Source organism: Hemiscyllium ocellatum, chromosome 14 (genome assembly GCF_020745735.1).
Source record: "Hemiscyllium ocellatum isolate sHemOce1 chromosome 14, sHemOce1.pat.X.cur, whole genome shotgun sequence".
Classification (NCBI taxonomy): domain Eukaryota; kingdom Metazoa; phylum Chordata; class Chondrichthyes; order Orectolobiformes; family Hemiscylliidae; genus Hemiscyllium; species Hemiscyllium ocellatum.
The window spans coordinates 54553693-54567128 of NC_083414.1; the positions used below are offsets into that span (position 1 = coordinate 54553693).

The window sequence follows — 13436 nt, forward strand, 5'->3', positions numbered from 1 at the left end:
CCATCAATTCAGAATAAAATCTCAGTCAAAATCTGTAAAAGGAAACTGGTTACTGATCATTTATCTTAGAGATTGATTTCCATGACATCAATCCTAACTCATGTGCTTGAACAGTATTGAATGTTTATCAGCAAATGCGGTTTTCTCGAATTAGATTGATTTTTTTTAAAGCCTTTCAAAGTAAATTATATAAAGTTCCATTTTTTTGTGGAATAATTCAAATGTTTGGTGCAATTTCAAATGAAAAAAATTGACTAACTGCAAAAGTAGAGAACATTTTTAAACAATAAGCAATTCACAGAAATAATTTTCTCCCAATTTTAAGAATTCATTGTGATTTTAACATTGCTGACAAGTACTGCACTTTTTACCCGTTTAGTGTGGAATTTGAAGCTGCCTTTCAAATCACTGCTGTTCTTGTGATGAAGGGGCTCTAACAATGCAACTTCTCTTCTGACAGGATATCAATTAATATCCAGTTATTCACTGAAAACATTTGAACTTCTTTTCATTCAAAAGATGTGTCATGCCCAGGAAGGCATGTGGACACATCTTTGAATTGACAATCTATATTTATTTTGGTATTAACTTGAAATAGCTTTACCAAACCATTCTCAAAGCTTCCCACTAGATGGGGCTGTATATCTTAAAATAAGGGAAGATAAGAACTTTGAAAACTATCTTTCTGACACAATAAACATGTTCCACTCCCTGCTGCAGCCCTCAAACCAACAGCTCATTCAGCAAACTCAGTCCGTTCCCCTGTAATCTTCAAATTTGTCTCATGTTCAACTTGTGGCACTTGAAGTTGATTGCCAAATGTTGAAAACCTCCCATCAGGACAATCTCTCTGAAGGGCCAGGTAAAAAGGACTGAATAAACCTAGCATTTCATTTTAAATTTTCCTTTGATATAGCTTTCAGCAATTTATTTGCTTGTCTCTAGTTAATATGATATATTGTTCCACAAATAGTAATGAGATGTTGATTAAGGGGAAAATGTTGGTCTGGTCACTGGGGTGTAGTCTTAACACTTCAAACAGTAAAGCAGAACCTTTCACACTCATCTGAGCAGATGACACAATTCAATAGTACACAGTAGTCTTTCAGTCTCGCAATGGATTATCAATATGGACATTGTGCTCAAATCCTATAGCAGAACTTGAAGCTCAAACCCTGTGACTCAGGATCAAGAGTTACACTTTTTAAGTTATGTGCAGATGCTATCACTGTCATATCACGGCTGATGACCGTGTACAGCTGTCAGTCTCCATCTTCCTGAACTTTGTCCTCTTGCAGCATGACACACTGAGGGAAGTTTGATACAGTACATCTGAATTGCCTGGCCCAGACAGGCAAGTGCCTGTGATTGTCGTGTATGTAAGTAAATACTTTGACTTGAAACAAACCTCATTGAGTTCTTCAGTACTATGTAACCCATACCTTGCAGTAATGTTGTGGGAGCAGATCACCAGCTATCACACCAAAGTGTCCTACCAACTGAGCAATGGCTGACATACACATTAAAGTAATACAAATCCCTTGAAAGAAAAAAAAACTCTGTGGGTCATAACTCAAATCTAATTAACTTCAATTAATGTACTGTTCAAAAGCATTTTTTCTATTAAAGTGAAGATGGTAAGGTAGAAAAATAAAGGGAAAATGTAATCCATTACCTTCTACTGTAACAGAGAAGGCATGTTTGACGACTCCAAATGCATTTTCGGCTTTGCATTCATATTTTCCATCATCAAGTTCTGTGACATTAATTATTTTCAAAGTCTTGTTGAAGTTCTCTTCAGTTGCTTTTTGTTTTGGCATGTCGCCATCAATCTTAGTCCAGGTGATTTGGGGTGTGGGGCTGTGAAGAGAACAATAGTTGTTTCTGAAATAAGCTGACCACACAAACCAGACTTCCATGGCCCAAATGAGTCACGATATATATGGTTACATTAAAAGAAAACAAGTACTGATCATTGATTTTTAAACTTAGCTTTCATCAACCTGGTAGGACATGCAATGACACACATGGCAGGGAGAATGTGAGCTTCTGCCTCAGAGGCAGGGACACTACCATTGTGACTGAAAACTCCCTTAATTATAATTTTTTGTGCATTAGAATTATAGTTAAAGATACCAGAATACCAACTCAGAAATATATTTACATGCTAATAACAACAACAGCGCCAACTGAATTGTATGGTGGCTCAGTGGTTAGCACTGCTACCTCAAAGCGCCAGAGGCCCAGGTTCAATTCCAGCCTTGGGTGACTGTCTGTGGAGTTTGAATGTTCTCCCTGCATTTGTGTGGGCTTCGTTCACGTGTTCCGGTTTCCTACCACAGTCCAAAGATGTACACGTTAGGTTGATTGACCATGCTAAATGATCTGTAACGTGCAGGCTGGATGGATTTGCAATGGGAAATGCAGCGATAGAGGTCTGAGCAAAATACTCTTCTAGTGCAGACATGATGGGCCAAATGGCCTCTTTCTGCACAATAAGAGTTTTGTCAGTCTGTGTCATATGTCCACTGAGAACTATATTTTGGGACACGAAAATATCTATGTTGGTTTCATATTGTCAAAGTGGCTCATTAATTGTTATCTCCTTGATACTTACAAGCCTTCAGCAATACATTCCAGCTGAAGAGTTTCACCTCGCAAGGCAGTAATCTTTGAGTTGCTGCCGGAAGGTGTTAGAAATCTTGGCGGTCGATCTTTTATTGAATTTGCTGCAAAGGTAAAGGAATTCAATTTGAATTTGATGTTAGGTGAACGTGTAAATGTCAAATTTTATTGAAAGCATTGTTAAACTTTGATAAGAAGCTCAACTAAATGAAACAAAAGTCAAAGAAAGGGAAAAGAGAAAGCAAGCTATTATGTTAATTTGGTTAATGCTTGACTGAGAATTTCAGCAGAACAGAAATGTAAATTAAATCAATCAGAGCCTGTAAAGTCAAAATTGAATTTGCTCTTAACTGAATTTCTACACTATTGGATTGTTCCAGCACTTTGCTTGAAAGTTAAATAGTTTCATACTTTTATTTGACAATCTTTGACTTTCCAATCAAACAGCGATGTGATATAGATGTTGTTGTATTAGGGACATGTACCAGATGTTTACAAACACAATCGTGGCAGTACACTAGCATTATAACATATAAAATACCTGTCTTTCGCACTATTATATACTCAGGTGAAACATATGAAGCTGAAGTTCCACTGGACAAAGTTAGGTACTATAAATAAGGTGCTACCAAGTTGGAATCAATTTCATCACAAGTAAACCCATATTTAATGCCTAAACACATCTGTACCATGCCTTTGGCAGCAAAGAATGCAATGCAACTTTCAACAAAAAGACAGCCTCAAGTGACTATCTTTGCAAAAAGTGCACAATAAACTTGGAGATATTACATATGTCCCCAGCTTTAGCAATGGAAGGAGACAGATGCAAAAGAAAATCATGGCCAGTGTCAACTTTACAGCCATTGAAAGTACTGCCCTCGCACTTCTGAGCTTGCAGTAGGGTGTTCTTACAGAAGTGAAAATATTGTGCATATTATTTTTCTGTTTTGGAGCACACTGTTGCTTTTGTGAATGTTACTACAATTCAAATTCTGTGATAGTCTTTGTCAAGTACTTTCTTCCAAAATAAATCAACATGCTTCAGAGTAGAATAAATGAAAGGGGTGCAAATGATAATCAGTTGAAATTATGAAATGGATTGATAGAAAAGCTATAGATTCACAGTGAGGAACCCATTCAAATAAAATAATATGTTTAAACTTTCCAGCTTTTTGCACTATCCAGAAGCTCTGGGAGCCTTTGTTGCCTTCTCTACAGCAATGTCTCAGCCAATCAGAGCCAACCTCTCAATGAATCAGCATCTTTTCATCTTGTATTGTAAATTGTGGTGATAGTTTGAAATTTTCCATTCTTGGATTTGCCCTGATCAATGCAAGATAAAGCACTTTGGCAACATATCACTCTTTTCAGTAATATTAAAGTTGGGTTTCTGTGCATTTTGTTTTGTGGGCAATGGTAGATCATTGATTAAAAAGAATAGAAAATACACCAAACAAAATGACATCAGTGTGCAATACTCACGCTGGAAGTAGTGTACCACAGCAAGCAAAATAACCAGTGTGCGCCTCACCATTAACATTCACAGGCAGTGTTATCATTTCACAATGACACTGTCTTGGGAGATTTATTTGATAATCCATTGCAATTTGTAGCTGTTGTGTGGATTTTTTTTTTAGAAACTGTGTTATTTCTAATTTTTGCACGAGACAATTATTAATGAGAATATCAATTGACTGGAAGCTAGAGTATTCCTGCAAATTGACTTTGCCTTTCATTTGAATATTTATGTTGTAATTTAGAGAGTGGTGAATGTGAACAGCAGGTCTGCTGAGCATCATTATCCTTGCATATATGTTAGCATAATTGTTTAACTGATTACTTGTGAGGCTATGCTGATTTGATGATGTTTTACGTATTATAAAATCATTTCTGAAGATCTAGAATATTGTAGTTTGAAAAAACAGAAATATTAGGTTATTAAAATTACAGTGTCAGTCAATTAAGGTGAACCAATGTTTCCATTTTTTATATCTTGACTCAAAATCAAATTGTAATATTACACCATATTACACAAGTGCCTTGCTATTCTATTGTCTTTTTAAAAACTCATTTACATGAGAAGCAAACTAGTTATTTGATGCGCAATTCAAAGAGAATGTAATAATGACTACATATATGCAATCAGGTTCTTCTTCTTCTTGTCCCTTACATAAGATCTTGGTACATGTAGATTTCTGGGAGAAGAGCTTGGCACAAACATAAGAAAGCAGCCTGCATACACGCATAGTGATATTTCTAATTCAGTTGAAAGCATTCCCTCAGGTATGCAGAATACTACACCAAAAATATGTGACATACTTTTAAAAAATTGTCAACTCCAGGAATCAGATGCATAACTTAGTATTTCAACATGGGTCGAAGAAAAACATTGATGTTTTTATGATTGCATTCAATTCGTGTACTCCTATCAGTTAAGAAGCTTTTTGTATTATCATCTAAAGGTAATTATTTTCGAAGATATTTCATGCCTAAATCCATCACTTAAATGTAGTGATATTTCAAAAGTGATGCCTTTTACCGAGGTGATGTCCCACCGATCAATGGCAATGACTATTATAAACATACTATTTGAAGTTGTCTAATGATAGTGTGATTAGACAGACAAGCTATTATTCTGATCATTTTCAATAAGTATGAATATTATTCTCAGCTAAGGTCTCAATAGTAAAAAAAAATCAAATAATGAAGAGTTGAAAATATGTTGTAAAAAGAATAGTCTAGTTTGGTAACTAATTCACTTCAACCAACAAGTCACAAGTATCTTCAATTGTTTCTCAACCAAGTTATGAAACCGCTCTTTTTTTTCGGTGAGTGCACTGAAAACTGTCCATTTGTAGATGAGATTGAAGAGTTGACAATCCAGGAATCAGAGAAACACCACGGTGTTAGCAGTGTCTTGAGAATGTTGCTGAGACTCCTAGTTTTTGTTTCAAATCAGCAAAGAAGGAGCAAGTGTGCTAAGTACGTTCTCAGCACCAAGTTTGTTAACTAAAAATACTAGATGCCATTCATCCATTTTCTGAGTACTTTGATAAAGTAAAAAAATGCCAAGGATGGAAGAAAGAGCCATTATTAACCAGTACATCATCGTATAAACTGGAAGGATAGACAAAGAAAAGCCAGATATGCACAGAAATTATGTCAGTGGTATGTATCAATTGCTACATCTGTGCTTGAAGCATAAACAGTTGTTAGTATGCAGTTACTCTCATTCTTGCTTCCACGAACATCAGTCATCACAGATTAAAACTCACCAGCAGCCAAATTATTGTAACTGACAGATGACTCTGTTTGATTGGTCAGTACAACTGGAACAAACAAAACAATGTAAATAAGAAATTAAAAGCATGAGATAATAGAAAAAAAAAACATAGTGCACAAAAATGGTTATTGAAATTAATGATTTAATAAACAGAAAAAAAAATGAATTGCACACACAGCATGCACGACTAAAGACACTCAGCTATTCATGAGCTTTCGATCAAGTTAAACTTCATCATATGCATGTTAGTTACTGTTATTGCAAGTTTGTCTCTCCCATTGGCTTACAATAGTGTAGATCTTTTAAATCAACCTCTTCAGACATGCTATGACACACCTCTGGAGCAGTTAGGACTTGACCCGAAGGTAGAGACAATGCCATTGCATCACTAGAAATCTCAGTTAGCATGGTCAGTTATTTTAATCAACCTGTTTGGATATGTTATGACATAGATTAAACTAATGTTATAAAAGGTTACTGAACAGTGAACAAGAGCAGATCTAGGACTTGGTTTTGATCTCCACTGTAACCTTGAGACAGAGGTCACTTCTAGCGGTATACAGCCATTCCAACGACGATCAAAGAACATTGACAGATTTCCTGTTACTTTCGGACAGTGTCACATCATGCACCATTGTAATGACATAAATAGTATCAGTAAGACTGAATTATATTTGCAGTGTCTGAAAATTTGATTGTTTAAACCTGTTGAAAATGATTATTTTACAGGCAGGGGAGACAGAGTTTTACCAGTAGGAAAATCACACAAGACAATCAAAATTTTGCTGATACATACATAGTTACAGGTGGGCTGAAATTAAGTCAACTTTTTTTATATATACAGAATAGTGATGGAACAATACTTCACATTTTTCTCTCCAAGGAATTTTGAAACAGGAAAGCAGGAGTATCAAGATCCAATATAACATCGAAGATCCTTAATAGAATGAGCAACCAATAAAAGTGTGTTCATATTGTCATTCCCTATCAGTTTAATGAGCCCAGACTAAGTCATTTGGGGGTATATGGTGGATGTGGAGTGGACTGCACAGTGCATGTGAAAACCAAAGGAAAAGGGAACAGGGATTAAAAAATAACACGATCAGTGGCTCAACAGCCTATGAAGACACAATCAAGATCTCCATATGAAAAGAATTCTGACAGAATGTTAAACTTACATGAAGGCCTTCCAAAACCTCTCCAAATGGACAGGGATTGTACAGTCAGCAGCTCTGTTCAATCCTAAAATTTTGTGGTAACAGAAAGTTCCTCAACCATACAAAGGAGCAAAGAGCAAATACTAACTGGCAGAATCTTTGTTTGCTTCACAATGACAACAGAGTCTTGTTATACGAACCAATCCATTGCTCATTATGTTGTGTGAACTTGCTGTACCACTGAGATAGATTTGCGACTGCCATCTTCTTTCAGTATAGGGATGTACAGGGCCTGCATGGCCTAGTGCGATATAGGAAAATCACTTGTAGTCTGTAAGCAAGATGTAGTTTACTGATGGTGGCAACGAGATCAAATTTACAGTGATGTGATAGACATCATTACAAAGATATTGAGGTGGATCTGATTGGCAGGTCTTCAAGATCATATGCTCTTCTCCCACAAAGCTCATACAACTCCATCACGGTAGATACTATTAAAGGGTCTACTCAGCATCAAGGGTTTTCAGACCCTTATGCAATATCCTCTCTGTTCTTATTGTGCACATTAATATATCATGTAGATGATGGCATAGTGACATTGTCAGTAGACTGAGAATCCAGGAAGACACGGTTGACAATCTAGAATCAGGGTTTCAAATCAGACTATGGCAACTGGGAGAATTTAAATTCAATTCATCAAATCTGGAATTGAAAGCTAGCCTCAGCAATTGTGACCATCAAACTATCATTGCATTTCATTTTAAAAAAACACATCTGTTTTACCAATGTCCTTTAGTGAAGGAAACATGCTGACTCCACCTGATCTAGCCTGCATGGGACTCCAAACCCACTGTAATGTGGTTAACTTGTCACTGCCCTCTGAACTGACCAAACAAACCATTCAGTTCAAGGGCAATTTACGCTGGGTTAGAAATGCTGGTCTTTCAAGTGATAGGAGGGCTTATGCCCGAAACGTTGAATCTCCTGTTCCTTGGATGCTGCCTGACCTGCTGCGCTTTTCCAGCAACACATTTTCAGCTTTCAAGTGATACCCAATCCCATGAAAGAATTAAAATATACACTGAGCACTACCCTATATTGGCAACTCCTTTACTGCCCAATCTTGAAATTTACAACATCAGGCAAGCTGGAGGTTTTGCTATTCTTCCACAATGCATTCTCTTCAATTTTAGAAGTCAGGCAAATGTCTGGCTTCAAAGTTGCTAACTTTGATTTTGACCCTAACAGAGAAGTGTGCAACTCATCTTTGTTCCTCATTATGTTCACTCTGATCAAGTAGTGGTGGACAACAGAAGTAGAGTGGGATGAGATTCCTGCAGTTTCGTACGGCAGCTCCTCCAGCTGTACAGCTATATCAAATAGTCACTGGACTGCAGCTCCTTAACCTTGCTTTTTGAGGGCCTCTATCCACACCTGTCACTCTTGGCCAAGATGTGGCAACCGTCTCACATACTGACACCTGTTATAGTGTGTGGCCTACTGCACCTGACAGGACTGTTCCTTTTTATATATGTATTTGTATTCCCAACAGAGTCAACATTTTTGAACCAATAGCAGAGTCTTCAGTTGTGTGCCTTCACCAATGATTGTAGGAGAAAATGAGGACTGCAGATGCAAGAGTTCAGAGTCGAGAGTGTGGTGCTGGAAAAGCACAGCATCCGAGGAATAGGAAAATCGACATTTCGGGGATAAGCCCTTAATCAGGAATTCCTGCTCAAGGGCTTCTGCCCGAAACATCCATTCCTCTGCTGCTCGGATGCTACCTGACCTGCTGTGCTTTTCCTTCACCAATGATTGCGAATAGGTTGATAACGTTCGGTACTTTTCCACAATACTAGGTGAATGTGTCAGTGTTGTTGTTATATTTGAACCACTTGGCTGGAACAGGGATACTTCTGGAAAATAAATCTTCAGTATTATTGCCAGAATGTTGACAGGACCTAGAGATCTTACAGTATCTAATTCCCTCCACCATTCCCTGATAATGCATTGAGTGAATTCAGTTGGTTGAAGATGAGCAACTGTGATGCTGGGCACCTAAGGAGGATACAGAGATGGACCAGCCACTTGGTATATCTGGCCAAAAATGGTTCAAATACTTCAGCTGTGCCCTTTATAGTGATGTGATGGACTTTACCATTATGACTTGATGCAGTCAGAGCTTCGATCTGTCTACCACTTGCTGCTTAGCTTGCAAGTAATCCTGTGTTGTAGCTTCGCCAAGTTGACAACTCATATTTATGTATGCCTGGCACTGCTCCGAACATGTCCTCCTACATTGTGTCCGATTCAGTACTGTGGTAGTGCCATGCTACATGATGGATGACACCCTCAACGTAAAGTCAGAATTTTGTCCGAGCAAAGATTATGCAGTGGTCATTCATTCCAATACTGCCATTCATGTAGAAATCTCTGACACATAGATTGGTGAGGACAAAGTCAGGTAGATATTTTCCTTTTGTTGGTTGCACAGTCGAGCAAATGTGGCCTTCAAAACTGCCAGTGGGCCAGGCCAAACCTAGAGATAGTGACTGTGGTATTTTGGAAATGTTCTGTCAGGTGTGATTCCATGAAAATAACTATTACTTGCCCACTGTACAGGACATATATCAATTTTGGCACAACCCCTTAGGTGTTGCGAAGGTAGAATTTGCAGGGTCAAGAGGGATGGGCTCTTATTGTTTCCAGTGTCAGGTGGTCCATCTGGTCTATTCCTCTCTTTATACTTTTGAGCATTTGGATACAAGTACAGTTAACAGTCAATTACATTGCTATGACTCTGGTGTCACAAATAGACAGACTGGATAAGAACATCACATTTCCTTCCCTCAAGGGCATCAGCAAACAAGATGGGCTTTTACAACAATGGTTTGAACCAATGCCCAATTACAGTCATAGAATCGGAGAGATGTACAGCATGGAAACAGACCCTTCAGTCCAACTCATGCCAACCAGATATCCCAACCCAATCTAGTCCCACCCAGATGCCTTTTAAACGTTGCAATTGTACTCCCACTGACAGTGCATTCTATGCACTTACCACCCTATGTGAAAAGGTTTCCCATTAGGTCCATTTTATATCTTTCCGCTCTCACCCTGAGGCTATGCCCTCTAGTTCTGGACTCCCCCATCTCTGGGAAAAGACCTTGTCTATTTATCCTAACCATGCCCCTCATGATTTTATAAATCTCTCTAAGGTCACCCTTTGGCCTCTGACGCTCCAGGGGTTCTTGACTACATGTTCAGTGACATTATCACTAAACAACAGCATCCTTATTATCATAAAAGACATTAGCAATTCCAGAAGGTACATGTTCTCGCTGATCGTGGTCATTAAGAACCTCAAACGACACCAGGTACAGGATCAAGAGATGGCACTGCTAATTCTGCCACTCCTTGTGACAACTGATGTACAGTTTCCTGGTCAGTTTCCTAAAATATCCTGATGAAGGGCTCCTGCCCGAAACGTCGATTCTCCTGCTCCTCGGATGCTGCCTGACCTGCTGTGCTTTTCCAGCACCACACTTTCAATTCTGATCTCTAGCATCTGCAGTCCTCACTTTCTCCTTCCTGAAATGTTGTCACTGCTGGAACAAAGCCAGCACATCCATGGAGATTCTCAACCCAGGTAAGTGCCATTCCATTTTTGTAGTGCCCCTAATACAGGTACAACAAAAAGTTCATCAGAAAAGGGAACAGTTACCTACATCCCAAATGCTCAGACCTCAGGGTGCACTTCGAATTATGAATTGCGATAAAAAGGCAATCTCACACTGTGAGAGTCAAAATGAGCTATACATTTCCAAAATCATAGTACGGTCTTTGTTTGAAGAAACACTTTCCCTGGATTTGACTGCATAATCAAACAGTTGGAAAAAATAAATAGAAAATATTGAAAGCATTCAGGTCAGGAAACATCAGTGAAAACAAAAAGTGACAGTTCTTTTTCTCTCTACATATACTTTCTGACTTATTGAGTACTTGCTGCAATTTCTATTTGTATCTCAGATTTCCAGCATCTGTAGTAATTTGCTTTTGCTAGATTTTGCTATATGCAATTCATTCAACTTTCACTTATCCAGAGCCATTGGGTCAGATGATGCTTGGCAAGTTGCAAGCTGCAGTGAGCAGAACATTCAAATGACAAGGCAGCCTGCACTGAGTAGCTTGAACTTGGGAAAATGAGCAGACAACTGTGTACATCCTTAACCAAACTCACTAACAAAAGTCTTCAACAGATATGGGCATTTATTCTGGAAATAATTTAATAAGCATCAAATCAGATATAGAATGCCTTTAGAAAAGGACAGATTGAATTGAGAGAACAAAAAACAAGATTATAAAAAACATTTCTTTTAAAATTTCAGACACAATTAGAAGGCAGAGTGATAATATTAACATTGTCCCAAAGATGAATTTTAAGTGTTAGGAAGACTGTGTGGCAGTAACCATAATGTACCACATGTTTTTAGACTAGATGGACAAATCAATGTTGTGTACTAAGTTTAGTTTAGTCCACAACCACAATGTCAGGACCTGAATTTGATACCTTTAAACATAATTAAATGGGAAGCTAGAATGAGAGATGCTGTTGATGTGCACCTTCCAATAAACAGCACATCTTGGACAACAATTTCTGGATTATTACATTTGAAATGCACAAGTTCTGTCCCCAGGAAGTTACTATCTGGTTTGTGCATGAATATTAGGAAGTACTGTGACCATTATTTTCAAAATAAAATCTTAGCTAAAACTCTGTTAGAAACAGGATAATACACAAGAATTAAAGATGATATTTGCACACTTGAGATCTTACTACTTGCACTGCAGAATATGCAATAAAAAGCAACAAGTAGAGGTGCCCATCAACTGATATTCCAAGTCTCATTACTTGAGAGTGACATATTTGATGAGTATCTAAGATACATAAAGAATTATGCTGATTGTGCTAATTGGCAAAACAATTACTGATGACAACAGAATGTCAAACAGCAGTTTCGAAACATAAACTAATCAGTTAGATCGAAAGACATTAAGTGGAAACATGTCGAAGTTGAAAAACAAGTCATGACATTAAGCTGATGGATCTACTGGTTACCAAAGGTTCCTCACCAAAGTTTTTTTTCTAAAGTCACAAGGTTCGAAATATACTTGGTGCACTGGATCTCCAAAGATCTGCATTTTCACTTCCGCATTTCAAGTTGATACTAATTGCATTTCCGGTTGAAGTGCTAAAGCTGTAACACTGTACTTCATGCAACAAAGGAAAAGTTTCAGAGGCAGGATATGCCAGAGTTACTCGAGGCTAGCACAGCTGGAGTAAGAACACAGTCTGAAGGAACTTGCTGGTGCTCCAGCAGGGCCTTAACTTTTACTGATTTAATTAAAGCTCATTGAGCCTGTGAATATTGATGACTGACTTGCTCAGGATTAGAGCAATATAGTTTCTGTCCTGATTAGTCTGATTCTCCAATTTTTTTTAATTAAGGTTCCTCAATTCAATTGCCAGGAGACATATTTAGAAGTTTATGACCTAAATGGAAATGTTTATGACCTAAATAGGAATTCTCCAGATGCACTTTTCTCTTTGCAAGATACTTGATGCACCTGATATGTGTAAAAGGAGGAGATTCATACCCAAGTGACTTGCTCTCCAAACAAAAATTAGTTTGAGGTTGAATAATAACATGTCAGACTGAAAAGATACCCAAAGAACAGAGGAAGCTGCTAAGATAAAGATAATTATTCTATGGCATTAAACTGCATTACAATCTTGCAAGGGAAATATTAGAAAAATCACTTTTCTCAGTATTCAATTTTCACAGCATTTACGCATATCGTAGGGGCAACATATGACCAACAGACAACACGGCAAAGCCCAGTGGCTGATGGGACTGGCAAAAAAGCGGGGCACAATTAAAGAACAGGACAAATAATTTCAAGACATTTAATCGGATAAAAAATTTTGGAGTGCAATTCATTTGCAAAAGAAAAATTACTGGAGGTTATGTGTATTTCCCATATTTAAATGTTAAGGGTATATTATATTCATGCAAATGTGTTATTTAATTTGCACTATGAGTGAAGAACTGAAGGTCATTGATAGATAATTGAAAGCTTTAAACAAACAAGAGTTGAGAAGAAGTCTTTTTCCTCATGTCCCACTGATTTTCTGGAATGGGCCATGCAAAAGTAGCCACTGTGACATATATAAACTCTGCCAACAAAAACATGGATGATAGATGATCAGGTGATCCATGGTATTACTTGAAAACGGGATATAGGAGTAACCAAATTTCAGCTGTAGAGATTTGGATAAATAGTCCCGACATCTGCAAAATATTTTTAAG

The 13436-nt window shown here is 37.7% G+C and overlaps 1 protein-coding gene across 8 annotated transcripts in view; it reads right to left on the reverse strand.

Annotated features, from left to right (window-relative positions):
* chl1b (cell adhesion molecule L1-like b) overlaps window positions 1-13436 on the reverse strand; it is an 892764-nt gene that overhangs the window by 456123 nt on the left and 423205 nt on the right. For 7 of the 8 annotated variants that reach the window (XM_060835723.1, XM_060835715.1, XM_060835716.1 and 4 more), the window contains 3 exons: window positions 5901-5954; window positions 2618-2729; window positions 1676-1860 (listed from right to left, as the gene is read on the reverse strand). In XM_060835723.1, coding sequence (XP_060691706.1) covers window positions 1676-1860; window positions 2618-2729; window positions 5901-5954 — 351 coding nt within the window. The remainder of the gene's footprint in view (window positions 1-1675; window positions 1861-2617; window positions 2730-5900; window positions 5955-13436) is intronic. The other variant, XM_060835722.1, reaches the window with a different exon arrangement.